The 27,500-nt window shown below is 37.9% G+C and overlaps 3 protein-coding genes across 12 annotated transcripts in view; 1 reads left to right on the top strand and 2 right to left on the bottom strand.

The window, feature by feature from the left end:
- The window catches only part of LOC113810178 (uncharacterized), a 10,501-nt gene extending 1,399 nt beyond the window's left edge, over positions 1–9,102 (bottom strand). Inside the window, exons 1-8 of one of the 3 annotated variants that reach the window (XM_070122150.1) lie at positions 8,979–9,102; positions 4,826–5,763; positions 3,847–4,646; positions 3,134–3,376; positions 2,781–2,990; positions 2,238–2,444; positions 1,950–2,089; positions 1–1,629 (exon numbers count right to left, since the gene is read on the bottom strand). The exon at positions 1–1,629 is cut by the window's left edge and continues 1,399 nt beyond it. In XM_070122150.1, the coding sequence (XP_069978251.1) occupies positions 1–1,629; positions 1,950–2,089; positions 2,238–2,444; positions 2,781–2,990; positions 3,134–3,376; positions 3,847–4,646; positions 4,826–5,621 (4,025 nt within the window). In that variant the 5' untranslated portion in view covers positions 5,622–5,763; positions 8,979–9,102. Of the gene's footprint in view, positions 1,630–1,949; positions 2,090–2,237; positions 2,445–2,780; positions 2,991–3,133; positions 3,377–3,846; positions 4,647–4,825; positions 5,764–8,923 lie in introns of all 3 variants that reach the window. The other 2 variants (XM_070122151.1, XM_070122152.1) reach the window with 2 other exon arrangements.
- Positions 9,103–10,767: 1,665 nt separating this feature from the next.
- LOC113804551 (uro-adherence factor A) lies at positions 10,768–19,173 on the bottom strand. Its single transcript, XM_027355444.2, has 3 exons — positions 19,033–19,173; positions 17,251–17,341; positions 10,768–16,961 (listed from the first exon to the last, which is right to left on the bottom strand). Exon 3 carries the CDS (start codon positions 16,790–16,792, stop codon positions 11,684–11,686), a length of 5,109 nt encoding a protein of 1,702 aa, XP_027211245.2. The 5' UTR covers positions 16,793–16,961; positions 17,251–17,341; positions 19,033–19,173; the 3' UTR covers positions 10,768–11,683.
- Positions 19,174–20,480: 1,307 nt separating this feature from the next.
- Snx1 (sorting nexin 1) overlaps positions 20,481–27,500 on the top strand; it is a 30,310-nt gene continuing 23,290 nt past the window's right edge. For 2 of the 8 annotated variants that reach the window (XM_070122147.1, XM_027361895.2), the window contains exons 1-3: positions 20,481–20,639; positions 26,727–26,939; positions 27,261–27,500. The exon at positions 27,261–27,500 is cut by the window's right edge and continues 96 nt beyond it. In XM_070122147.1, the coding sequence (XP_069978248.1) occupies positions 20,544–20,639; positions 26,727–26,939; positions 27,261–27,500 (549 nt within the window). In that variant the 5' untranslated portion in view covers positions 20,481–20,543. Of the gene's footprint in view, positions 20,640–26,726 lie in introns of all 8 variants that reach the window. The other 6 variants (XM_027361896.2, XM_027361894.2, XM_027361893.2 and 3 more) reach the window with 3 other exon arrangements.

Genomic DNA, 27,500 nt, shown 5'->3' with positions numbered 1-27,500 from the left:
TGATCTTCCAGGTGTTTCTTGAGTTTAGCTTTCCTGAAGAATATATTATCACATAATTTACATGGGTATGTCTTGTGAAGCTGAACGTGTCTGGTAAGTGCCCTCTCAGAACTGAATTTTTTACGACATGTATCACAGCTAAAATGAAAAGCATAAGCTTTATGCCTTCGTTCAATGTGTCTGACTAGTGCTTGACGGTTTGAAAACACCTGGTCACACTGACGACAAATCTGCAACTTTGCATGTTTTTTGCTTTTGACATTCTTAGCCAACAGAGTAGGTTTGTGATATTCAGTGGCTTCCTCTACTTTCCTTGGTTCATCTCGCACAACAGTTGAGGACACGATTGGTGAGCTCTCAGCTTCATTGTTTTCCGGTGTTTCAACAGTAATGTATCCTTGACCACTCGTCTGTTCTTGGCTGTGGCTGTCCGGAGGCTCGTCAATAACATCTTCGCTGTGGATTCCTATGTCCTCCTTCTGTTGGCAAACACTGCCAACGGAGCCTATGTCCACTGACTCTGGGGACGTAATCTGACTGACTTCTGAGCTAGAGATCTTAGGCTCTTCTTCTTCCACCATATCTGAGCACTCTTGCAGTTCCTCTTCATGAGATGTGTCTTTGATTGAGGCAGGAGGATCACTTATGAGGTTGCAGTCACAATCTTCAATGTCTATATCACAGTCAACAAAGACCAAAGTGTTGTCATTGGTGGCGGGCTTGCTGAGGGGCTGTTGTGATTGTGGTTGAGCTTGTTGTGATGGAGGCTGTTGCTGCTGCTGCTGGGGTTGCTGCTGTTGAGGCTGCTGTTGTTGAGGTTGCTCCAGCTGAGCCACTGTTGAATTTATGATTGGATTCACATGATTCTTTTGCTGTTGCTGGTGATGAATTGCAATGTGATTCTGCTGTGGCTGTTGCTGCTGTTGCTGTTGTTGTTGTTGTTGCTGTTGCTGTTGATGGTGTTGTTGTTGCTGTTGCTGTTGTTGTTGTTGATGCTGCTGATGAAGGTGCTGCTCAGCTAGGAGGTGTTGTTGATGTTGCAAATGCTGGTGCATTTGGTGGTGGTGCTGTTGTGGCATCTGGTGGAGAGCTACAACTGGAATGTGGTGATGTTGCTGTTGCTGATGTTGGAGCTGCATCCCTTGCAACTGGTGACCAGTCTGGTCCTGTGGGAGCTGTGTCACTTGAAGGTGTGGATGCTGATGGTGCAGCTGCACAGTCTGGTATTGTAGGAGCTGGTGGTGGGTCTGCTGGTGTTGTGTGTGCTGTGTCTGTTGCTGTTGCTGCTGTTGTTGTTGTTGCTGTTGTTGTTGTTGTTGTTGTTGTTGTTGTTGTTGTTGCTGCTGCTGCTGTTGTTGCTGTTGCTGTTGTTGTTGTTGCTGTTGTTGTTGTTGCTGCTGTTGTTGCTGCTGCTGCTGTTGTTGATGCTGCTGCTGCTGGTGTTGTTGTTGTTGCTGGTGCTGTTGATGCTGTTGTTGTTGATGCTGATGGTGGTGATGGTGATGATGATGGTGATGCTGCTGATGTTGTTGGTGTTCTTGTTGTTGTTGCTGTTGTAGCTGCCTGTATGTGCTAAGCCTGACACCATGCTTCTCACAGGATGCCTCAACTTTTGTGCTGAGATATTTCCTGTTGGATAGTTCAGGGAAGGCTGGGTTAAAGAAGCAATGCTGAAAAAGGCATATTTATGTCACAGAACAATTTCAAGAATCTTTCAGTGGTGTCACAATCTCTGAGAGAGAGAGAGAGAGAGAGAGAGAGAGAGAGAGAGAGAGAGAGAGAGAGAGAGAGAGAGAGAGAGAGAGAGAGAGAGAGAGAGAGAGAGAGAGAGAGAGAGAGAGAGAGAGAGAAAGAAAGAGAGAGAGAGAGAGAGAGAGAGAGAGAGAGAGAGAGAGAGAGAGAGAGAGAGAGAGAGAGAGAGAGAGAGAGAGAGATTCCTCCAAGTTTACCTATACAAAGACAATCTGTGTTCCAAAATTTCCAGTTCATTGATGAGATGGAAACACTTGCTGCAGATGGCTGTGGAGTGCAACAGGTGACGAGGCAGCACAGTGCCCACCAAGCTGCCCAGTTTGTCTCCCACGCTCATCTGATTTTACATAAAGGCAGAAGGAAATTTTACAGTAAATATGGTTATTATACAAAATTTATAAATATTATTATTGATAAATCTAATAATACTGCTATGCTCTAAATAATATGCATCTACAAATCCATCCAAAAAAGAAAAGACTTACTTTGGACATGACTGTTGCCAGAGAATCAATAGAGCAAGCGGCAACTGTTTCCTCACAAGACGCTGTCCCTCTCTGTCCCCCATCATGGTGGCTGCTTGTTCCCTCTATGACAAGGTCACAAACCAGGCACACGAGTCCCTCGCCTCCACTAGTCATGGAATCCTCCTCTTCCACTCGTTTCTTTTTGAAGGAAGTTGATGGTTCATTCTGTTTGGGAGGTGGATGAGTTTACAATAACTGTCCTTTTGCTTTTCAGAAAGAAATATGTTATAGAAAAAAACATTTATATACATACAGACATGTCTACTCACTGGTACATGTGAAATATTAAAGTACATTATATTTCAGTTCTATTCCTGCATAAGTAAGCTAATGCGAAAATCAGAAGTATGTGTACCCTGAAACCCTGTGAATCTAAAGTCCAGGTTCCACTACTCAGATTTAGCCCTGGCTCATAAGTAGCTGGCACTAGTGCTAATGTGGGGGCCAAGCTAACAAATCTATAACTACCTCTGATGCATGAAGCTTTACTAAAGGACCCACCTTGGCTACAGCAGCAACCAATGACTCAATGGGACACGGTATCACTCCTTCTGCTGGGACAACCAGAACACCACTGCCAATCATGCTCGCATTACTGATGGTTCCCTGCTGGGTCTCTGCTATAGTAGTTCCTCCACTACATGAGCCACACAGCTGATTGTCAGTGCCTGCTTCCGAGGTCTTCTTCTTGAGATTCATATGAGTGCACGACTGGAGGAATATAAGTGGATAATCTTTTTAGTACTTAGCCTGTGGTAATTTGACTAGAGAATAACCATATATTATGGCTATCAACAAATAATAAGAGTAAAAAGTGCACAGACTAATAACAAAAAGCTGTGTCTTCAAAGTACCTGAACTTGGTCCACCACAATGTTCTTGTTCTGCCCAAGACACTCCTGGTGTGTGTTGTGAGAGCCTGCTGTTGTACTGATGTGCCCACTGACATTCCTCTGGGTGTCTGTGGGCTGAGTATGGGACATCGGTGGAGCTACATTGCCTGCTGGTGGTAAAGAGTGGACCACATGCTTCTCTGAAGGGGCTGCTGCCTGTTCAAGATGACGGGAACTTGTTGAAGCTCCTTGTCCAGCACAGTTCTAAAAGAATCAACAATGGAAGATTTTTATTTGGGACATACTCACCATAACAAAGATTTGCTGTACCATGTTCATTGTGATTTTAGTTTATTATTTTAGTTTACACATAGATGGCTTCATAAGTACTTAGTCTTCAAAGAGTCAATTACTAGTCCTATCAATCTCACCAGCGTTTTTTGTTTGTTTGTTAATCGTATTGTTAATAACATTATAAAAATCATAATGGCTGCAATAATATAAACAGTGTTGATATTAATAAAATAAAAAAATCCAAAAATTCAAGGAAGGGCAAAAACTGGTAGAAGTCATGTAGGGGCTACTCAGGGTTAAGTGTGAGTGTGTGCATGCACAAATGTAGCTCAAGATATTTAGGATGTATATGCTCACATGTGACTTCATTTATGTCTAGATTTGTACATGGTACAAAGACACTATTAGATAAAAAGAAGAAGAAAAAAATATTGATTTACCTGCACATCTGAACGATTTACTGCTCTATGATCAGTACGTGTTTCAACCCGTCTGTCTACAACTTCGGTTACTTGCTGATAGTTCAAAGGCGTGAGATAAGGGAGAAAGGGAGGAATTTGAGCCCCTGGCAAGGGCTGATAATCGTAGTGGGAGCGAGTCATTGAGGCATCCCCAGAGGGCATCCCCATATTGACATTAACGGCCAGGGTGTGGCTGGTGGTGCCCCGCGCAGTGCTCTTCACTTGAGGGGAGTCCACCTGGTGCTCCTGTGACGGGAAATTCTCTCCACTGGTTCCAGCCATCGCTCCACCAATGCCCATTCCAGCCACACATTTGTTCCAGGCTGCATCCAGACGACAATCAGTATAGGAATAAGTGTAGGGGTGGGTAGTATGGTTGGCAGCAGCAGTAGACCGAGATGTGCCACAATTTCCCATCCCCTCCCACCCCCTCCCACTGCCATCCTCTGTATAAACCCCCATCCGAGAATAGTCCTCATAGGCTGTCCTCTGCTCATGATGAGTAGTGTGGCTGGGCCTCGTCACTTCCCCACCACATGATGGGTAGGACCCACCATTGTAAACTCCCTCCTGAGGTAGTCTCCTCTGGCACACTTCCATGGTATACTGCCGAGGGTCAGTGGAGCCATCACAAGGCTTTGAGGAGTGGGTGATGCCTGTTCCCTGGCCTTGTCTTCCCAGATGTCCCACTTCCTTGTAGAGGCTGTCTGATGTGCCTGGGATCATTTCACTTAGCCCTCCTCGCATGCTCTCACTCAGGTTTGCAAAATATGTCGAGCCTGAAACATAGCCAAGCATTCAAAAAATTAACAAGAAATTGAAAACTAGGTTTGGAATCAGAATGAGGTGAATGGAAGGAAATAAATTACATTAACTATAAAAGGAACTTATAGGATAAATCACCATCAAGCTCAAATGCATAACCTCAATTGTTTTCAGTACACTTCAAGGGACTTACCAGCTGAGGGTGATGCATGGGGCATGGCATAAGTGTGTTGCTGAGGTGGAAGGAGGGGCGAGTAGAGAGGCGGCTGTGCTGTCATGATTGGCCTAAGGAGGGTCTGCTGAGAGTTCAATATGGGCGTGTAATAGTAACTGGTTGTGGCATTAACTTGCCCAGTTGACGCTCCATTCCCCGTGCTGGTTCCTCCTACTGTTGCACCTGTTGCTACTGTTCCTCCTCCTCCTCCTCCATGAGCCATGTGATAGCTTGAGGATGTGTTGTTTGTAACACCGCTCCCACTGGCAGCAATTGTCACGTTGCCACCTCCTCCTCCTGCTCCTCCATCATGGTAAGTGGTTGGAATTGCAGAGGAACTACCACCACCACCACCACCACCTCCTGCTGCTCCTCCTGCAGCAGCACCTCCAGCACCATCTGCTCCTGCTGCATCTCCTTCTTGCCCTGTGGTGCTACCACTTCCTGCATGGTAGGCAGAGGACACAGCCACTCCCCCATTATTGCTCGGACCTCCTCCAGCTTCTCCTCCTCCATGATGGTAGGTAGTTTGAGCCGCAGCTGCACTTCTGCATCCCCCTGCCACTTGTCTGTGCGCTTGGTAAGTGGATGTAAGGTTGCCAACTCCCCTGCCACCTTCAGAACCCACCCTGCCTGCTTCACACACAGGAGGAACAACAGAATTATCACACACGACCCGCTCTTGTTTGTTGCTTCCATTGCCGTTGGCACTCCCATCACTGCAGCCAACATTACCATGGGTGGTAGTATTGTTTCCCCGTGTGGTTGTTGCCATGATGACTGTCGGTGCTAACAATATCACTTTTGCTTCTTCCAAAGACTAGATTTGCCATGGCTGTTAGACATCGTCCAATCTGGCAGCCTTCAAGTTACTGGTGATACTGGATACCCAATAACTAAGCATTGTGTAACAACTCCTGGAAAAAGGGAAATCAAATTAGGCAAATGATCTTTTAAAATAATCTTTTAACTACTCTCTATAACCTAATTATGATTTTACTTATTCAAAAGAAAACTTTAAGCATTACGATAATCTTTCTTTATATTTCATTTATTTAATTATTTCTTATTTCTTCAAGGATTTTGCTTACTTAAGAACTAAATTACAACGTATCTCTCTTGAGTACCAAGACTAAATGGGTCTTTTACTTATGATTATAATAGATCAAATCTATTCATACACTTTGAAAGAGTGCACTATTCTTCTAAAATGTAATGTAAAGTGTATATACATATATACATAGATACATACATACATACATATATATATATATATATATATATATATATATATATATATATATATATATATATATATATATATATATATATATATATATATATATATATATATATAAATACATATTTATTTATCTATCTATATATCTATATCTATATCTATATCTATATCTATATCTATATATAATTATATATATATTTATATATACATATATGTATATACATATATGTATATATATATATATATATATATATATATATATATATATATATATATATATATATATATAAACACACACACATATATATATATATATATATATATATATATATATATATATATATATATATATATATATATATATATATATATATATATATAAACACACACACATATATATATGTAAATATGTATATGTATATGTATCTATGTATCTATGTATCTATCTGTCTGTCTATCTATATAGGCATCTTTATCTGATCTTAAATAACACACAAAAAATTCTGAAACCTTCATTCTCTGTCATTTATTGTGCACCAAGACGGCAGCCAAATTTTAAAATTGCGTAGCCCTTGCCGTAGCCTAACAACAATGCTACATGCTTTTGTTAGAGAGAACATGACCAAAGAAAATAGCAAAGGATTTTCTTGTAAACTACACCCTCTCATCTGCAGGTTTTTCTTAGTGTTTCTAGTGGATAGAGGGCAGTTAATAAATAAACGTGTGATTAAACGTTGATTTTTCTCTGTAGCTTTCCTCTCTGTCTAAGCAAATTCTATATGAATATGCCAGATATACGAAAATAAATTATTTAGCAAACATTATCTTTTTGTGTTGCATAAAATTACCATGGGACAATACAAGAAAGTATATATAATACACCTGTCACAAAAACTTTAAAAAATATATATAATAATACCATTTTCAAAACAAAATTAACTGAGCACAGAACCATTATAGAAAGACACGTTTTCCTTAGTTTAAAATTTCTTATCTCTTTTTCTTTAACGAGAGGGATGCATTATTTTAGAAAGTGAAATGTATTACAATAAATCAAAACCGAAAACAAAGAAAAGAGGCCTTCCAGTTAAATCAAATATTCACAATAATCATACACTAAAAATACGTAGAAAGAATATATGAGAAATATGTGTAAATATCAAATAGCAAAAAAGTGTGATTTGTGCGAACAGGAGGGTGAAAAGTCACAGCAGTAACATCAAGATCGGAAAACATGGTCATATCATATTTGAGGACATGGAAATGCTATGATGGCTTCTTATTTTGGTTATATAATTGCTATCATCAATATGCCATGATGTTGTTATTTAATGAAAATGTGTGATTTCAAACAACCATATAATTTTATTTTCTTCTTCAGTTCAACTTTGCAATCTAAATATACAATATGCTTTCTCACTAACAGTTTTCTCTCTCCTTAAATAATAGCAATATATGACTGACCAGAGTAATAGTACAATTTATCCAATATTAGAATAGTTTGTATTAAAATATAACACTAGTGAAGGTGGAAAAAAAATAACAAAGAAATTACAAAGAACCTGAAACAACACCCGTTGCTATAGAAACCAATCAGTGCCAATAGACTCATAATAGCATAAATCTTTATCAAAAAGCATGCCCAGAATGACAGTAAAATTACCACAGGAAAAGCCAGCAAAATCTCGCTCAGAATCATTATGGTTCGCAAAGCCTGTCGATTTCAAGACCAATTTTTTTTCAAATAATATATTATACCTACTTAACTATATATACATTTCCATAAATAGAAGGGGAAAGTTTGTTGGGTTTTCCCATAACATGAAGCATAGATGCCACGGTAATTACTATAATGGACAATTACCAGGATATCCTACAGTCAATTGTATTTAAAAAATAATTCATACAGCTTCTGAAACTCTTAACTTTACGAATCACAATAATTTTTTATTAACCCATTAAATTGAAGACTTGACCAATTTGGCTGACACATGAGCACTATTTGAAAGGCATTCCAAGACTTATGATTTATGGAAGAGAAGAAAAATTATTGCAAGAGGTAAAATATTGCAAGAGAGAATACAAAATGAACTAAAAATATTCACCTGCATGACTGTCAAACTAACTTTTACATAAATACTTACACATTTACTCTCTGTTTAATATATTTGTTTAAAATCTTCAATTTCCACTGGAATAAAAAAAATTCTTTGGCATTTGTTTCCGAGAGTGACGCACCCTCCAGAGACTAAATCCCGAAACTAGGGTATCATGCAAACCCCAAAAACCAAAACCTAACCCTTCCCACCTTACATTTATTCCAAAGACAGGAGGACAAGCCCCTCTGTACTCCCCTTTTGTCAGCACTTCATGCCAACTTCTAGAAAAGGGACATTAAGAACTCTAGCTGTATAAGGGAATTACGGACCTAGTCTCTGAGCGGTGTTATGCACCAGAAATTTTCGTCATTCTGTGATAAATACGAGGCCAAAGCAGCTGCACCTGTGTTGTTCGAGGCTCTATTTCTTATGCTCTATAATAGAGCAGTGTCCATTCCCTTTACCTTCGTGCTTTGCTCTCGTATGCTTTATTATTTTCTCTTTTATTGAATGCTTTGAATGAAAAATATTTAAATTATTAAATTTTACATTCATCAGTTCCAAAAATCTGTAATTAAACCCTCTCAAATCAATCATTCTCGGCCACTGAATAAAATATATCAGAAACACAGCAAATATGCGAGTCCACGATAACTAAATAAATAAATAAATATAAAAACTAAAACAATAAGGATTTACTCATAACTCAAACACCAATTTCTCTCTCTAACAACATACCATAAAGAAAGAAATGACCTTTAACCTTAGTTTCAGTGAAGATCACGTCACTTACGCCATAAGAGGAAACAATTTCATTGCAAAATCAACCCATAAATTCATACAGACGATAAAAACATTAATTTTTCTCTCCGTTCTTGGGTTTTTCTGGTGGTGCGTTCGTGTAAGGAGCGTTCGTGTAGGCGGATTGTCGCATGAATCCGTGTTTCTTTTATATACTTTACTTTTATCATTATTCATTTGCCCTTTCTAAATGCCTTTCTCTGATATATTTCATTGTTTTTCTTTCTTTTGGCATACTAATTTGTTAATGAATTAATCTTTCTTCTTTTCATCTGGCTTTAATATTTTCCCACAATCTATATATTTATCAGTCTGTCTGTCTGTCTGTCTGTCTGTCTGTCTGTCTGTCTGTCTGTCTGTCTGTCTGTCTGTCTGTCTGTCTGTCTGTCTGTCTGTCTGTCTGTCTGTCTGTCTGTCTGTCTGTCTGTCTGTCTGTCTGTCTGTCTGTCTGTCTGTCTGTCTGTCTGTCTGTCTGTCTCTCTCTCTCTCTCTCTCTCTCCATCCATCCATTTTCATCCTTATTCTTTTGTTCCTCATCCCTTTTTCTCTTTTTCCGGCTTCTTCTACTCCTTCCATTTTTCACTCTCTTTTCTCTCAATTCTGTCTCCTATTTTTTTCTAGGAAAATGGTACTAAAGTAATGCCAAAAGAAAAATAGGGGTATAAAAAAAGAGAGAGAGAGAGAGAGAGAGAGAGAGAGAGAGAGAGAGAGAGAGAGAGAGAGAGAGAGAGAGAGAGAGAGAGAGAGAGAGAGAGAGAGATAGAGAGAGAGAGAGAGAGAGAGAGAGAGAGAGAGAGAGAGAGAGAGAGAGAGAGAGAGAGAGGAGAGGGGGAGAGAGAGAGAGGGGGGGGGAGGGAAGGAAGGAAGGAGGGAGGGCAGGAGGGAGGGAGAGATGGAGAGATGGAGAAATGGAGAGAGGAAGAGAGGAAGAGAGGAAGAGAGGAAGAGAGGGAGAGAGATAGAGAGATAGAGAGATAGAGAGATAGAGTGATAGAGAAAAAGAGAGAGAGAGAGAGAGAGAGAGAGAGAGAGAGAGAGAGAGAGAGAGAGAGAGAGAGAGAGAGAGAGAGAGAGAGAGAGAGAGAGAGAGAGAGAGAGGAGAATAAGTATGAATAATTTCACAATGCAAGAGATGTAACTGACGTGTTTTGATATCACAATCTATGTTAAAATTCACATAACATGAATACATGTTACATCTCTTTGTATTGTAAAATTTTTAATTTTCATTTATACTTTTTCATCATCATCAACTCTAATGATCTATCCATAGATATCAAATAAGACAATGTTTTGTAAGGCAAACTAAATACTACAGCAAACAATGCTATCAAATGGTTGCTTATACGCAGTTAAGTGGATTAGGGAGTTGTGTGTTTTCATTTAATGACTGCCTGAGGAGTTGCAAAAGAAGTCATGATGTCACAGTAGAAGGCAAGTAGAATGTGACTGCTCATCCTTTACTAACTAGGACTAAAAGAAATGTGTTGTGCAGACATGAATAATAGCAGGTAAAACTATTTGAAGACCATTACCATCAGAAGTATTTACGACTAAAAATTTATTGGAGATTGAACTAATTTGACTTTTTTTTCTTTTATTAAAAATGGCTACTTGTCTTACTGATACATATAATTGTGAAAACTGAATTTCAGGTCAACCTAATAAACTTCCGATGCAAACTTATCTTAAATTTCAACAAGCCAAATTCTGATTCAGACACTCAGTCTTGTGAATCATACATAATGTATATCAATCATCAAGGGGAATAAAAATGTCCATTCTCATTTTTAAAGATTTTATTTTTTGTATACAAATGTCTAACTCTTCTTTTATGATTCATACTGCATGACTCATAACGTCTGCTTCAAAAGCATGTATAGATTCCAATATTATGAAGAACATTTAACATACATATAACCAAGTATACACACAAAAAAATTATGCTACGAAAATATTAACCATGAAGATATGATTGTCAAGTTGTATCAATACCGTGAATAATGAAATTGTAAAAAGGTAAAAATTTAAGCCAAACCAGTGGTACACCGACTTCAAAACATCAAGAGATACCAAAGAGAACAAGTATAGCAGTTTGTTTTTAAAATATATCCTTTATTCCCTATTCCTCTCTGTCTCTCATTCAAACCAAGTCACCTTTGCAAACATATTTTGAAAGTATCTCAAAGGAGAGCCTAAGAATAGGGCTCACTACTTCAATTTTCACAGATAAAGAGAGAGTTAAACTTGGAAGCACTTGTGGTTATTTAAAAAATTTCTTAACAAGAGAGTGTAAGAGAAACATTTCTGCAAAAAGAATTAAGGTAATCCTGTCCTCTCCCTCGAATTATAGCCTCTTGTATCTCATGTCACCTTAAGATGCCTACAGTGTGTGTAGGTATAGACATTTATACAATAGCCTGTTTGATATGCATAAATACAATATATTACATGTACATAAACATATACATACACAAGGATGATGAATTATGTATTTACATGAGATCTTTGATATCACAAGAGAAAAATGCAAACTATAGTTACATTTTTTATCTCCCCTATTACAAAGTATAATAAAGATTAGTGACTTTTACTCATACTGATACAGTACTTCTTGAGAAAAATAAAGTAATATTCATCAATATTCCTTTATATTTATAAAATTGTATAACCTACATTCAAGAGGCTCAGCTTGCGTCAACTCACTGTAGACTGAAAACCATTATCCTGTGCGTATTTTCTGATCCAAAAGACGTCAGGCAGATTTAAGGCACTCTCTCCAGTTACTTTCTTCATTATGGTCTGAATGACAGTCCTCACTAGTTCTGGCTTAACTCCCTTTGCAAGGATGTTATGAATGACTTCCTTTGTACTTTCCTCAACTTCACATGGTTCTGACTCCATCCTTGCCAACTTTGCACTTTTTTGGTCAGCTTCACAGAGTGAACTATTTTTTCTCTTGCGATAAATGGTATTCAAACCATCAGTAAGTTCATGCAACGATTCTTTCAGGTCTGGATCTTTTATCTTATTCACTAGCTTTTCTTTCTTGGCTTCAGCTACTCTAATTCTCTTCACTAGTTCAGCATTTGTGTCTTTGTATCGGTCTAGCTTTTGTTCAAATTGTTTCAGGAGTCTCTGGAAGTGTCTCAGAGTTTTGGGATTTTCTGAACGCAAGGCCATTTTCTCTGCTTCTGTGCAATTCTGCATTGCCTGTCTAACTTCTGTTTCTGTACTAGTAAGTGAAGCTTCTATCCTTTGATTCTCTGAAGCTTGGCACTTCATACTATTGATCAAAGCATCTCTTGAAACAGAGATATTGGATATTGTGAATTTTTGGTCAAGGAAAAGTTCTGCTAATTCTGGGTGATTTTCTTTGTATAAGAAAGTGCAAAATCTTGCATACAGTCTGACACACATTCCAAGTTTGTCTGTGCTGCTTAAATCAGTGAATTTACACATTTCTTGTATGGCTAAAGAAGGATAGAAATCAGGTAACTGCTTGCCAATGTTCTTCCACAAGCAAAAAATAGACAAAACATTTCTTATACTTGGATTATTAGGATAGCCTCTTTTGCTATTCCATAAAGTCTCTGCACTATAAACATTTCTCATGTCCCAATTTTGTGCTAAGAACTCACTATATGACTTCCCCACTTTTGCTCTGTTGAAATCTCGCCGCAACTTCTCAAGGACCTGCAGCAAAGTTCGGCTGTCAGGGACAAGCAAGACCTGGTTACGACTCATTAGAATCTGAATCAAAACTTGATAAAAGAGTTCAGCATTGGGGAGCTCTGCATCTAGAATGAAAATGCTGTGCAGTGTCAGTAATTCACGATTTGTCATGAAGCGTTGAGCAGAATCATCATTCTGTACAGAGTCATAGAAATTTCCTGCCTCAAAGGGCAACAGATCAAACGCTTCCATTGCAAACCCATGTAAAGCAGACCGTTCCTTTAACAATGTAATGTGAGCATGAGACACCTCCTCTTCAACTGAAACTTGTTTTGCCACAGTTCCATTGTTGGCCCTTTTCATGTCACTACTAGAACAACTAATATCAATATTATGAAGATCTAAACCAAGCTTTTTGCATAACAAAGACCGACTGTCTTCTTCTACAGTTCCTGACATCTCTCTCTCTTTTGTCATTTGCAAATCTGGTTCAGTGTCCTCCTCCTGTCTATGTGCTAGTGTTGCAGCAACATTCTGATCATTCTCACCCTCTTCATGGTCACTAACCTCCATATCTTCCTCATATACATAGCCAACCTCTTCTGCCTGTGATGGTTCTGCTTCAGATAAAACCTCTTCTCCTGTAGATACTTGGTCATCAGTCAGAACTGCCTTGGATTGTGTCTCAGGACTGAAAGAATGAGACTCGGATAAACTTTCATCTTGCTCAGTGGTAACTTCATCAGACTGCCTTGGACTAAGTCGGGAAATTTCTGCATCTGGTTCTGATTTCTGTTCTAGTGTTTCATTAACCTTTTCTTTAATTGTTTGTGCTCTTTCTGGTGACCTATGGTCCTGCACATATGATATATCTGCCAACCCATCTTTCTTTTCCTTCTTAGCACTAGCTTCCTCGCTCACCTCTGGCACTTTTGAGAGATCATGTGAATCTGGTAATTTTTCCTCTTCAAACTGCAATGGCCTCTTCTTTGACATTTCACTATCATCCTGATCTTTACTAGGTGTTCTTTTGGCCTCACTGCTAGCTCCTTTAGCTTTTTTCAGAGAGCTCAATGATACTTTGATAGGTTCTGGCTTATATATGGCATCAAATACTGCACAGCATTTTATCTTGCCTTTGTCCATAAGTTCAAAAAGCCACTGACTAAGATCACCTATCTCCAGGCCCTTGATATTTTTACCTAGATCAGCTCTCTCTAGCATGTTTCTCACAGCTGTCTCTTTGTTGTACTGGATGTGTCTATGGGCCCAGTTATTGATTAAGACAATAGCTCCAAAAGTTATTTTTGATTTGACAGTCACTGCTTCACTGCCCTTAAAGATTGTATGTAAAACTTTCTCAGTCCAAATGCTTCGACATTTCTTACAAACAACAGCTTTACATTCCTCAAATACATTTTCCTCTTCACTTTCACTAACTATCTCTACACATTCAATATTCTTCTCCACTGAAGTTAATGATTTGTTATTCCTTACATTTGAAGATCCAGAAGCTAATTCTTTATCATCTTCTGATGTTTGAGAATTTTTGTTACCATCTGTAAAGTCTGCAACCTTTCCCCTTACAGATGTAATAACAAGGTTGCATGTATCTTCTGCTGTCAGGCCCGTTACATCAGGCTTAAATGGGCTGCCGGTGGTATCCTTTAATCTAGAGCCAATAATTGGTGATGTTCTGGTGATTTGGCATTCACCTGATGTCTGAACTTCCCCAGAATTATCTGGTGGAGTTCTTTCAGCATTGCTGTTGGGACTGTTCCTCTTGGGTGTTGTTTCCTTAATTTCTAAACCATCTAAACTAGGCATCCTCTTCCTGTGTTTCTGTCCAAGAACCGGTGACTTTTCAGCAATATCTTCTTTATTTGTGTTCTCTTCTTTGCTCTCCTGCCTATTCTCTTCTTCAGACATTTGCATATTCTTTTCCTCATCAGCCATGATGTTTTTGTCCTCATCCTCCAGCATGTTCTCTTCCTCAGCTTCCTGCATATCATCTTCAGCTGTATTTCTTTCTTTATTACTTCCCTGTATGTCATCTTCTTCATCCGCCATAATGTTTTCTTCATACTCATGCCTGTCCTCATTAACCATAATGTTCCCTTCATCAGCCTCTTGAGTATCTTCACCTTCATCATCTGTAGTAGTTTTCTCTTCGTTACTCTCCTGCCTGTCATCTTCATTAGCCATAATATTTTCTTCCTCATCCACCTGCTTATCATATTCTTCAGAGTCCTGCCTGTCCTCTTCTTCATTAGCCGTAATGTCCCCTTCTTCAACCTCTAGCATGTCTTCATCTTCGTCAGCTGTACTTTTTTCTTCATTACTCTCCTGATTGTGATATTCTTCATCAGCCATACTTCCTACCTCATCCCCTGGCTTGTCCTCTTCTTCATTAGCTGTAATGTTCCCTTCCTCAACCTCTTGCCTGTCTTCATCTTCATCAGCTGTAGTTTTCTCATCAGTACTCTCCTGCCTGTCGTCTTCTTCATCAGCCATAATGTTTTCTTCCTCATCCTCCTGTTGGTCATCTTCCTTAGCCTCCTGCCTGTCCTCTTCTTCATTAGCCACAATGTTCCTTTCATCAGCTTCTTGACTATCTTCACCTTCATCATCTGTAGTTCTCTCCTCATTACTCTCCTGCCTGTCATCTCCTTCATTAGCCATAGTATTTTCTTCCTCATCCACCTGCATGTCATCTTCCTCAGCCTCTTGCCTGTCCTCTTCTTCATTAGCCGTAATGTTCCCTTCATCAGCCTCTAGCATGTCTTCATCTTCATCAGCTGTACTTTTCTCTTCATTACTCTCCTGATTGTGATATTCTTCATCAGCCATACTTCCTACCTCATCCCCTGGCTTGTCCTCTTCTTCATTAGCTGTGATGTTCCCTTCCTCAACCTCTTGCATGTCTTCATCTTCATCAGCTGTAGTTTTCTCTTCAGTACTCTCCTGCCTGTCGTCTTCTTCATCAGCCATAATGTTTTCTTCCTCATCCTCCTGCATGTCATCTTCCTCAGCCTCTTGCCTATCCTCTTCTTCATTAGCCATAATGTTCCTTTCATCAGCCTCTTGACTATCTTCTCCTTCATCAGCTGTAGTTTTCTCATCAGTACTCTCTTGCCTGTCCTCATCTTCTGTACTCTCCTGTCTGTCCTCAAATTCATTACTCTCCCGCCTGTCCTCATCTTCACTACTCTCCTGCCTGCTCTCTTCTTCATTAGCCATAATGTTCCCTTCATCAGCCTGTTGACTATCTTCATCTTCATCAGCTGTAGTTTTCTTTTCATTACTCTCCTGCCTGTCATCTTCATCAGCCATAGTACTTTCCACCTCATCCTCCTGCATGTCATCTTCCTCAGCCTCCTGCCTGTTCTCTTCTTCATTAGCTGTACTCTTCCCTTCGTCAACCTCTTGAGTATCTTCATCTTCATCAGCTGTAGTTTTCTCTTCATTACTCTCCTGCCTGTTCTCATCTTCATTGCTCTCCTGCTTGTCCTCTTCTTCACTTTTCAAAACGTTCACTTCCTCAGCCTCCTGCATGTCCTCTTCTTCATCAGCTGTAGTTTTCTCTTTACAACTCTCCTGCAAGTCCTTTTCTTCATTACTCTCCAGTGTCTTCTCTTCTTCTTCAGCCATAATGTTTTCTTTGTCATCTTTGTGTGTGTCCTCTTTTATCTTTGCTTGCTTACTTTCTTCCTTACATTGACCAACATGCTGATCTTTATTGTCCCTTAAATTTGTTGCTTCCTCCTCTTCCTCCTCCTCTGTTGGCAAGTCACTTTTTTCGGCACTGCTTAATGTTGTATCTTCATCATGTAATTCTGCATCTTGAACCCCTACACTACTGCTCCCCGTATCATCCTGTTCATCATACCATAACAGTAATCCATTTTCAGAATCAGAATCTTGTTTTAACTGCATCCCCTGTTCCATATGCTCTGTCTCCACTGTGCTTCCCTTTAGGTTCCTTTTTTCAACTTCTTCCTCTGTTTGTACATCCATTGTGTCACTTAATTGCGCACTACTTTCACTATCCTTGCTCACTAGCACTTCTGCATCAATCTCTCTTCCTTGCAAGTCATCTTTGTCTATGGGTTCATGTTTATCATCATTCATCTTGCTTCTCTTTATAGAAAGTACTCCGTTCTCAGCACTAAATTTTAATGTCCATTCATTTTTTTCTTCTTGCTTTCACTAGATTTTAGGATTCACACTGGACTTCTGCCTCATCCAGGCTACAAAAGACACTAGATAATTCATAGAAACTTCACTTCTGTGCTCATATCTGTAAAACGAAAAGAAGAAAAAAATCAGAATGGAGTTTCTATCTAATGTATATAAGGTGAAATTTTTTTTTATCCTCTTTAGCAGGAGTAGCAATTTTTGAGAAGCAAAAACAAAATAAATATTAAATAATAAATTAAAGAGTACCAAATCATAATTAGCAAAAACATCAATATCATTACATGTAATGGGTAGATGAGAGTAACTGTAAAGACTTTCATCCATTTTTGATATAAAATACTAATGCATTAACAGATACCAAGCCTTTAACTATGTAAAAATATGCATACCTTCGCAAGAAGTGGAGGAAGTGGAGACTGTGCGCCTTTGCTTGGACATTGAAACTGGTAGCTTGTAAAAATGTCAATTCAAGTCTCACTTCTGAAAAAGTTTAAAAATGATTAGTTTACAGGTTATCCAAATGAAAAATGATAAGTAAATACAGCTGATATGTGAAAATTAAGATTTGTGTCTATCCTCTAGCCTGTAGTCAAAGATCAAGATTCATAAAAGCTTGTGATGGGAAAGTGGTCTCATTATAAAAGATTATCTTCTCCACTCAGAAACTTGCAGTCATATCCACAGCAACAGAATTTCAATGGTCTATGTATCCAAAATGACTTGATAGCAAAAGTGTATTAAGGACTATATTAAAGCCCCAAATGGCAGACGGGAAATTAGAGTTGAAAAGCATATTACATTTAGTTTGACTGATTTCAAATTGATTGTATTGCAGTATTAGTACTTCAGAAAGTAAATCTGTTCAATCACAATATTTCACCAATTTTTACCATGAAGAATAGTATATCAATCCCCTGGATCCGGTTACAATGGTTACGTAAGTGGCCAGCATCCCAGGCGTGTGGCGTGTAGGCCGCATGAACACCCATGAGCGGTGACAAGACTCTGTGCCTCCCCTTTGAGAAGTTATTTTGTGAAAACTTTTTTAGCTTTATTGCCATTTTCCAATGTCCATATTTGTCTTTTGATTTGCTTTATCCAGATGGTAATTACTTATTTTCCTTGCACAGACTCCATATCATCTCTCTATGTAGTAAATAGCTCAGTGCAAGAAAAAAAATATATGGAACATTTGGTTATTTGTGTCATATATCTCATTTTTTTGTAATTTTCAATTTCACATAATACAACCTGCGCCGCCGGTCACAGCGGCCAGGAATACAGCACGCAGCATGGAAATGACGTCCTCCCTGGAGCCGACACTCTTCCTGTCACTTCTTACGCACGTTACATTCCACATTCGTTCATCGATGGGAATAATGCTAAAGCCCCCTTCTAAACGCAAAAATGAGTCAAATCACACTCAAAGAGGTTTATGCACTCATGGCGAGTCTTTTCCCTCACCCTGGCCTTCGCTCTTGATGCTTTGTTCATGTCATCCGTATAGCTGTCCAAGTTCTTACTTGACGTGATCACAATGTCATCCAGATCCAGGGGGTTAATACCATACCACAAGAATGTGTATTATCCAAGACATATGAATAAACATTTATTGGATTACATAGTACACCTGTAAACTAGCAGTAGCTTTTGAACTTAGGACTGCATTTGCCAAAGATATTAAGTCCTTGTAGAAAAGGTATGAATGAGACTGGATATCTTCACAATATAAGAGACGTATTTGACAGGTTTCGATTATGTCTTTGTCAGAAATACATAAAGTATTTCTGACGAAGACAATCGAAACTGGTGAAATACATCTCTTGTATTGTGAAGATATCCAGTCTCATTCATACCTTTTCAACATTTGTCAACATGGATACCGATCATAATAAGTTCTGTGATTGCCATGGCCTCTGTACCTTATTTGGTAAGAAAGACACTGGATTAACATTTTATTAGATGGCAATTTACAACTGTATTCTATGAGCTTTATCTTCTTGGTATTACACTGTTTTATTTGTGGCTCAACAAATATTTCTGATAGCAAACAAATCATCTATCATTCTAGAAAAAATATAAATTAATTCCCTGCGCAGATGAACATAAAATCAAGGTACAACACAACTACTAAAATATCCCAAATAAATCAAACTCATATCAACACATACTTAGTTATGTTACTCTTTCCAATAATATATGCATATAAGAGGGTTATCAAACCAGCCTTTCAATACGAGTCCAAACTAAAGACACATTTTCACACTGCGAAACCACTAGCCATTATAGCGTACAGCCTAGGTGGTCGCATGTAAACAAAACTATGAGAGTTTTTGTAAGCGCTGTTGTGCATACTGTATGCTATGACGTCATAATATTTTTTCTTTACGATAAGTTACTTCGATTAGATAATTAAGTATGTCATCTTGGATATAAAGATAATAAAAAAGTTAATCGAACTTTGTGGTCGTTAGTTATATTTGAGGTTATTTTCTTCCCATCAGCTTGAATATTTCACCAAAACGTTTTTGAAGTTAGGATCGCAAATACACCCACTATCTGAATTCTTTAGGTCGGTGATGAATAAATGTTTTTGATTTTCATGTGTTTTTTCCCTCTCATTATCGTTATTTCACTTTTGGATCTCAATCATCTTGTTTTGAGAACTTTTTTTTCGAGTAGTTGTGTGTGAGTGAGTGATTGAGTGTGTGTGTGTGTGTGTGTGTGTGTGTGTGTGTGTGCGTGTGTGTGTATGTGTGTGTGTGTGTGTGTGTGTGTGTGTGTGTGTGTGTGTGTGTGTGTGTGTGTGTGTGTGTGTGTGTGTGTGTGTGTGTGTGTGTTTGTGTGTGTGTGTGTGTGTGTGTGTGTGTGTGTGTGTGTGTGTGTGTGTGTGTGTGTGTGTGTGTGTATGTGTGTGTGTGTGTGTGTGTGTGTGTGTGTGTGTGTGTGTGTGTGTGTGTGTGTGTAGTGCATGTACGTGCATATATAGGTGGGTGTGTCACTTAAAGAAAGACTATGATGAACCAGGTAGAAGCTTAAACTCTGAAGTAATCTAGATGGCAAAACGATTCTGTGAAAAATACAGTAAAATCGATTTGATTTTTATGAACATGACAGTTTTTCACTTTGTTTATTAACAATATTATTAGTTCATTCCTCAATATGAACAAAACGAAAGGAAATCAGTCCTCCTACATGCAAATATATTACGTAAGAAAAATAATCCCCTATAAATAAATGAATCTGTAAAAAAATCAAAATCAAGAATTGTACATTGGGTGTGAGCATAAAGATATCTTTATATCTTGCAATATATCTAGTCCCTCAAAATCTAAAAGCACGACTAAAAGGCATAAAAACTAAAAGGATAACTATCCGCACGAATCCGGTCTCAAAGTGATTAAACAGGTGCAAATAAAAAAATGGGGATTTTGTCACGAATTCAGCCTAAGATTTAGATTCATAAACACGTTTCTACAACTTCAAATCCCCAGAATAAACTCAAATATACATCCTAAAAGAACAACAAAACGGGCGTTGATCCTAAATCCTAAAAGAACAACAGAAAAAGTACGGAAAATGGGGTGTATCCACATGTATCCATGCGAATCCGAACCCCAGACGAACGCCCTCCTCCTCCCCGACAGCCGCTGAGCCACTTCCTGTCAGGCGGTTCGCAAGGATGGCAGACTCAAGGGAACCTCCTCCTCTCTTCAACGACGACGACGATTCGCGCAAGGACGATGACAATGACGACCTCTTCACGTCGGCCGTCCAGGTGAGGCAAGAGGACCCATTTAGGATACCTGAGAAGAGATAAAAACGAGAGGGAAGGAGGAATGCGCAGTCACGGGTTCCTCCCCCTTCCAAACGCTGGGTCGTGTGACTGCTTGTGTATATAAAACGTATTGTTTTTCGTTCTTAATTGCTTCTAAACAGCATTATCTCCCCTCAGATGCATTATTAAAACAGAGAACTCTAAATCCTTAAAATTGTAAATTGCTATGCGTTGTATATAGTGTTTTGTCATTCACTGACAGTTATTTCCCAGTCGAGAAAGTAGTGGTGTAAGCATTATATCATTGAGCTTATTATGTTAATCTTGGAGCTCATTGAGGATATGTTGAGCTTATTTATGTAAACACCTGCAGGCTTTAGTGTGCAGGGGATTGAGTTTGGTGCCAACTTTTTCCTCCGAGGGCAGTGCCTTGCAGTTTGTCCCAAATTTTGAATAATAAAATCTAGTTCTTCATTAGTTTTTAAACCGTGGATTATGTTATTACCTTATGTTGTTTCTGAGATTGTAGCTATGTGGGAGATAATGACATCCAGGAGGTGTGTGAGATAATAGCATGCGAGAGATTGTTTGTCGGCGGTTTCTCTTGTGTCTCGGAAGTAGTCTGGTTTCTGTTTTATGAAGTTACAGAACAATAATTGCAGAACAAATTGCAGAACAATAAGCTATATATTGATTTTGAAGTTGTAGGAGAGAGAATTTGGCCTAAATATATATATTCTTAGGAAAGAAAACTTAACTGTTTACCAGTTTGTTCAGCATTTGGAAAATGATTTAGATGATGAAGATAATAATGTGAAAAAGGAATATGAATACAAAAGTAGAAGAGAAATATAAATTTTTGATTGAATGACTTACAATCTCAATTTAATGATTTAGAAATTATACAATTGAGTTATAATATGAGTCAGATTATCATGTTATATTTGAAAGTGAATATTTGGAAAAGATTGACAGTGGCACTGAAATGGAATTTTAAACTATACCCGGATTTTTTCTCATAATTATTTCTAAATCTACTTGAAGCTCAGTGATGCTGTGATAACAGGCCTACAATCTCGTCGGATATAATACTTATGCCTTACACTCACAGCAGCCTTCCAGCTTTGAGATTAGGTAGAGGCAAATATACCACTGTTATGAGATGATACATAATATACAGTTATAGGTAAATCTTTATAATACCATGCACTCCTGCCACTAGCCTCTTGCCAGTGATATTCCATCAGAGACAACAAACCCATAATTTGTGTATTCTGTCAAGGCATAGTTTGTAGACCTCCCTGGCAATTTATCATTGAATAAGGGACCCATCGAAGCTTTTTCTTGCTTGAATACATGGAATGGAGGTTCGTTGACCTGTGTCAGAGTACAAAGGCAGAGGCTGGTGCAATTGCTGGTGCAACTGTTGTGTAGGACACGAGATTGTATGCCTGCTTTCACGGATAATAGCAAGTTTTAGATAGATTTGTATAGAGATTTATGAAAAAATAAGTCCCATTTTGGAAGTCACTGTGGGTATCTTCTAAAAAGCTATAGTCTTATGCATTGAAATTTCAGAATCTAATGGGCATATATTAGTAATATGTAGGATTCAAATCGTAAGGTAAACTTTCTTTTTTCCCATTTTTTTAACATACAGTTTGCAAGGAGCCGTTCTTCTAAACTCATAAGTCTGTGAAACTTTTAAGTTACTTGCAATTTGTGGTTAAGTTTTGGAAGAATATGATGGATTTATCAAACTTGTCTCATATTTTTTTTGTATTTCAAGATTTATGATTTAGGCCAAGTTTAGATCCTTAGAAGAAAAAATAAGTGTTCTTTTTGTATTGTCAGATAAATCATAGATATAGGGAAATTATGTTAAAAGAAGTCAAGATATTCTAATCGTATTTCATGATTCAAATATGATACCATTCTTTTTGTAATGATAAACTGATCAGAAATTTATAAAATATAGGCAAAATGCAAGGGAGAGTCTAAACTGTGACACAAAATAAGCCTTAGTGTACGTGACCCAAGTGGTGTTAATCTAGCCACTCATACACAGATTACTGTTGGCTCCATTGAGTTTACAGCACCTGTGTAGCACAGATACGATAACAAAAAGAGCACATCATATTTTAATTCTTAACTAATGAGTGGCTGGTATAGACTCTTGCCATATGGCAAGAGTTAATAAAGTAGAAATTATATTTTATTTATGAAAGCATAGACCTAGTGAAAGATACATATCTATACCCTGATCAAAGAACCTGTAGTGTCTATCAGCAATCTGTGGAGTAAATTTGCTAATTAAGGAGTTCATGCCTAAATGGTATGGATTAGTTGGTAGGAGAGGGGATTCTGTTTAAGTGCTCATGGTTGAATCAAATACAAACCATGATTTTAAAATCAGGGTATGGTTTTCAAGTACAGTGCATATAAGAACAATGGGCTCAATATTGAAACAATTTGTTATTCTGGGAAGAGTCTTCTGAATGTAGATTAATGAATCTTTCAGAAGATATGGAAGTTTAAACATCATATATATATAACTTGAGTTCAAAGCTCTCAAAAGAGGGAAAGCTGTTTACATGCTGTAGGATTGCTGAATAGCAAGTGAGTAACCAATTTAAACCACTTATTACCTTATTGGCAGCTATTGTTGGTATACTCCTGTTTGTTTGTTAGTATTCAGTGTCACAGGATATTTCTCTGAAAGAAGGTATATTATTAAAGGCATCATATTTAGATTCTTTTCTTTTTTGTTAGAAATGTATTATTCTAACAGATAAAGAAATATAGAATGATTAGATGTGTAGATCAAAAGTGTTGAAGACAAATCTGTTCGCCAGACAAAAGTGCTGTGCTGTCTCTTAGTAGTTACAGGTGTCATGAGAGATTTCTTAATGCTGTTTATCAAAGAAATGAGGAATATTTACCTTACTTGTCCAAAAGTATCTGAAAATTTGTAAAGAAATTAAGGAAATAAAAAAGAATAGTAGATACTCCACAGTTGCTTTTTGAGCTTTGACACAACCTGTTAGATAATATATTGTTAAAGAAAGTAAAAGAATTTATCAGTGTATGTTCTGAGCCACCACAGAGGGAGAAAGACAAATGTCAGTAAGTAATTTTAGAGAAGAAACAGCTTAATCATATTCAGTTAAGGAATTTTAGGTGTAGCTGTTTGTTGTGATTCCTTGCAGTTAGCTTGGCTGAGCTTGTTTTACCTACAGATTACACAATGAGCTAAACTGCATGAGCTGTTCAAATACAGAGATGATTTATATGTGTTGGGTCTTAATAGAATGAGGTCTCTTTCATTAAAGACAGAGATTAGAAAAAGAATCTTAACATTAATGCATTTAATGAATAGGAGTGTGTGCTTTGACAGTGTGACTCATCCATGCATGCTTGCTATGTCCAGCTTGTGACAGCACAGCTGATTTGTAAGATGATAATGATAAAAGTGGTGTTGAAAGCTCAATTTTTTATGTCCCTCTTGAGAAAGCCTTGAAAAAAATGTAAGTTAGTTTGGTATTTTTAGTATTCTACCTAGTATTTTTGTTTTATTTGAAAAAGGCTTGTAATTAAAGGGAAAAAAGTTTGTGAAGGAATTGTCATTTAGATTTTTGTTTGTTTGGATATCTTGAAACACTAATTACAGTAAAAAATCATGTAGATTTTGTGACTTGTTTTGGATTGCAAAAATTAAAGTGATGTTTAGATTAAAGCTGTCAGTGGAATATGTGTGACATGGCTTTCTTAATTTGTGTGTATTTTATATCATTTAGGTATATCAAAGTGTTTAATTCCCATTTTAGATTTTTAATTAGCAGCAAAGTAGAGATCATAAGGAGTCAGTTACTTTATGGATGAATTTATATATTGTGTATATATTCTTATATGAATCTTTAATGTTACCTTTGCTTTAAATATACCAGAAGAAACAAACAAATAGGCTATGTAATATAAAGGGATAGAAAGAAGAAGTTAATGATATGCAAGTGATTGTAGACTTTCATGTGTAGTTATCAGTATCCGCCATAGCACACACCCCTGATAAGATATGTCACTTGTCTTGAATTATCCTATTGTTGTCTTTGTTAAGTATTGATTTTATTTGTCAAGGACAGAAAGAAGGCGTGTTGATACCTTATGACTGATATATTTTTTTTGTAATGAAAGTTACGTTAAAAGATAACAGGATTCTGAATGACAAATTATGGTTGTGGTAGAAAGGCATGGGATATGATGTGAAATATCTTAATGTTTTTAAGAAAGGTCATCAAAGTACTGATGTATATTACTTTTTGGATGGCACATATGAGGTTTCATGCAAATAAACTTATGATTTTGTCAATGGATATACACATACAAATACTGAAGAAGTAATGGATGACATGGTAAAATGACATAATCAAATGTTGAAAATGAAATGCTATATCTCAGTTATGCTAATTTATTTATTGATAAAAGAAAGTGGAGTAATTCCAAAAATGAAATGTGAATAAAAAGTGAAATATTCATTATATGTTTTGCAATGTAGAATATAAAGCCAATTTTTCATAACATGCTTTAACCCAAAAACTGCATAATCTTCATGGTGCAGTAAGTGACAAACATGAAAGTTTCAGAAGACATTTTATATACATCTATGGGAATTTTGATGTATAACTTTGAGCTCCACACAGAAAATGCTCTATGTACCAATTGAGTTGAAGAGAAATAATTTTCTAGTAAATTCATTGCTATTAATAATCTTTCGTATAGGGGGCAGTTCTGCAATCTGAAATTGTATGTATATTGAACTTTTTGGTAATCATTCTGTCAAGAGTTCAGTTTTATCTCCACTTGTTACTGCATATCACTTTCAGCTTGTGCATGCCCGAATTTCGGAGGCTATTCCGTTGTTTGTTTCTATATTTGTGTGTTCTTCATAGGATGAAAATAAGTGTTAAATGTTAGATTGATGTTAGAACTCCCACGTAATACTCCCGTGTATTCCTCTGGGCCCGGTAGAATTGAGAGGAATTGAGACACGTAGCAGTTTCACCACTTTCGACTCTAGCATGCGTAGTAAGGAGTAAACCCTCTCTAAGTGTGTGTTGTTTTTGATCCTCAATTCTTAGACTTCCTTTCCAGACTTGAAAAGTACTTTCTTACGATGTGAAATCTTAAGTGATCTATACCTCTATTCTAGGAGATGTGTTATTGCATTTACACAGTAACTCATGTTCAAGTAGATACAGATTTGATTCTCACCTTTAGCTAGAAATATTTTTAGTAATGATTGGTGTCTTTGAAGGTAAAGAAGGTATTAGAAAAATCTTGCGGCAGTATTTTCATGGAAGTAGTCTCTAAGTGTTGATGTTATTGTTTTCTTGTTGTTGTTTTTTTACTACATATTTTTTCCCATGAACTTTTTACATTTCTTTGTATCCATTTGTAACTGAAGCTTTTTGCAGATTTTTTTTTAAATTTTGATAGCCTTATGCATGTGATAAGAGAGTGAAAAACAAATGAATCTGTTGATTTTCATGCTAATCTGTGATCTTGATTTCATTTGCTTCACAGTTATTTTTTCTTATCTTTTGAGATTTTTCTTTTTTTGATCTTCCTATTTTGATAGTCATGCAGGATGATAATGCTGTCCTCATGAACAATATTTTTGTTGCTAGTGTACATGATTCGAGGTCACCACATAGGGGACGCTTATTTTTGTTCTATATGGAAAGTACTGTTAAGTAAAATTTAAAAGCATAATGGTAGATAAAAGAGATGTAGAGGTTGATTTTAAGATGATCTGAATAGGATTTCAATTGTATATTGGATGCAAGATTAATCATTCACATTTAGGAAGCGTAGGTCTCTGTTTTTCTGAGAAATTTATCCATCAGTTTTACCTAAAGAGCTTATTATTTTCTAATTTGAAAGTATGTTTGAATATTTGTTTTCAATATTGATAAGATATAATCCATTATATGTATCATTAGATGTTTATCAGTTGTGGTGACCTTGAATTGCATGAATAAGCTGCATGTGCCATGGTAGTCGTAATAGTTGTCACTCATGTTGTTGCAGTCGCCCGTGAGCGAGCTGACCACACCTGAGGACCAAACGAAGCAAGAGGGGGCCGGCGACCCCCTCACATCCCCCCCACCTGCTACATCCTTCCCCCCTGACCCCTCAGGTGGTGACCGGCCTGACCTTTTTGAGTCTTGTGAGGAACCCTCTGTAGGTGGTTTCTCATCTGTGCCTCTGGAGCAGCCTGCTGAGGGGGGAGGCACGCAGCAGGTCAGCACTGACGCCAAGGACCCCCCACCTACCCCTCCCACCACTCCTTCCGTTGGGTCTTTGGTAGAGATTCCACTAATTGTGGATACGGACAAAGACCAAGACCTTCAACCTACCACCACCTCTTCCTCTCTCACCCACCCAGATTTCACTCTATTTGACCCACTCCCCAATACCTCCGAAGCCCTTATATCCTCTCCCGATATACTGACCCCACCTGAAACCTCCACCACCTCCACCCCTACCACATCAGCACAGGAGCTCTCAGCCTCACCTCCATCTTCCAGTGCACTTCTTGATCTCAGCATGACCCTCCCGCAGGAGCTGTCGTCAGAGCCTCCAGCCAACCTGGTAGATGCACCCTCTGTAGAGCCTGCAGTTATGAGTAGCTTTATCACACCTGCGGAGGAGGCTAGCACTCTGGATGCCGCTGCTGCTACTAATGACGATGATGATGATGCCACCAACCCCACTAATCATGCTGGCGAGGACACAGCATCAAGCTCTGAGGAAGCCCTTGTTACTGTGTACGATAGCGAGACCCCTGAGGTACACAGTTCT

This window comes from Penaeus vannamei, chromosome 5 (genome assembly GCF_042767895.1).
Source record: "Penaeus vannamei isolate JL-2024 chromosome 5, ASM4276789v1, whole genome shotgun sequence".
NCBI lineage: Eukaryota > Metazoa > Arthropoda > Malacostraca > Decapoda > Penaeidae > Penaeus > Penaeus vannamei.
This window is presented reverse-complemented; position numbering and strand designations above follow the sequence as displayed.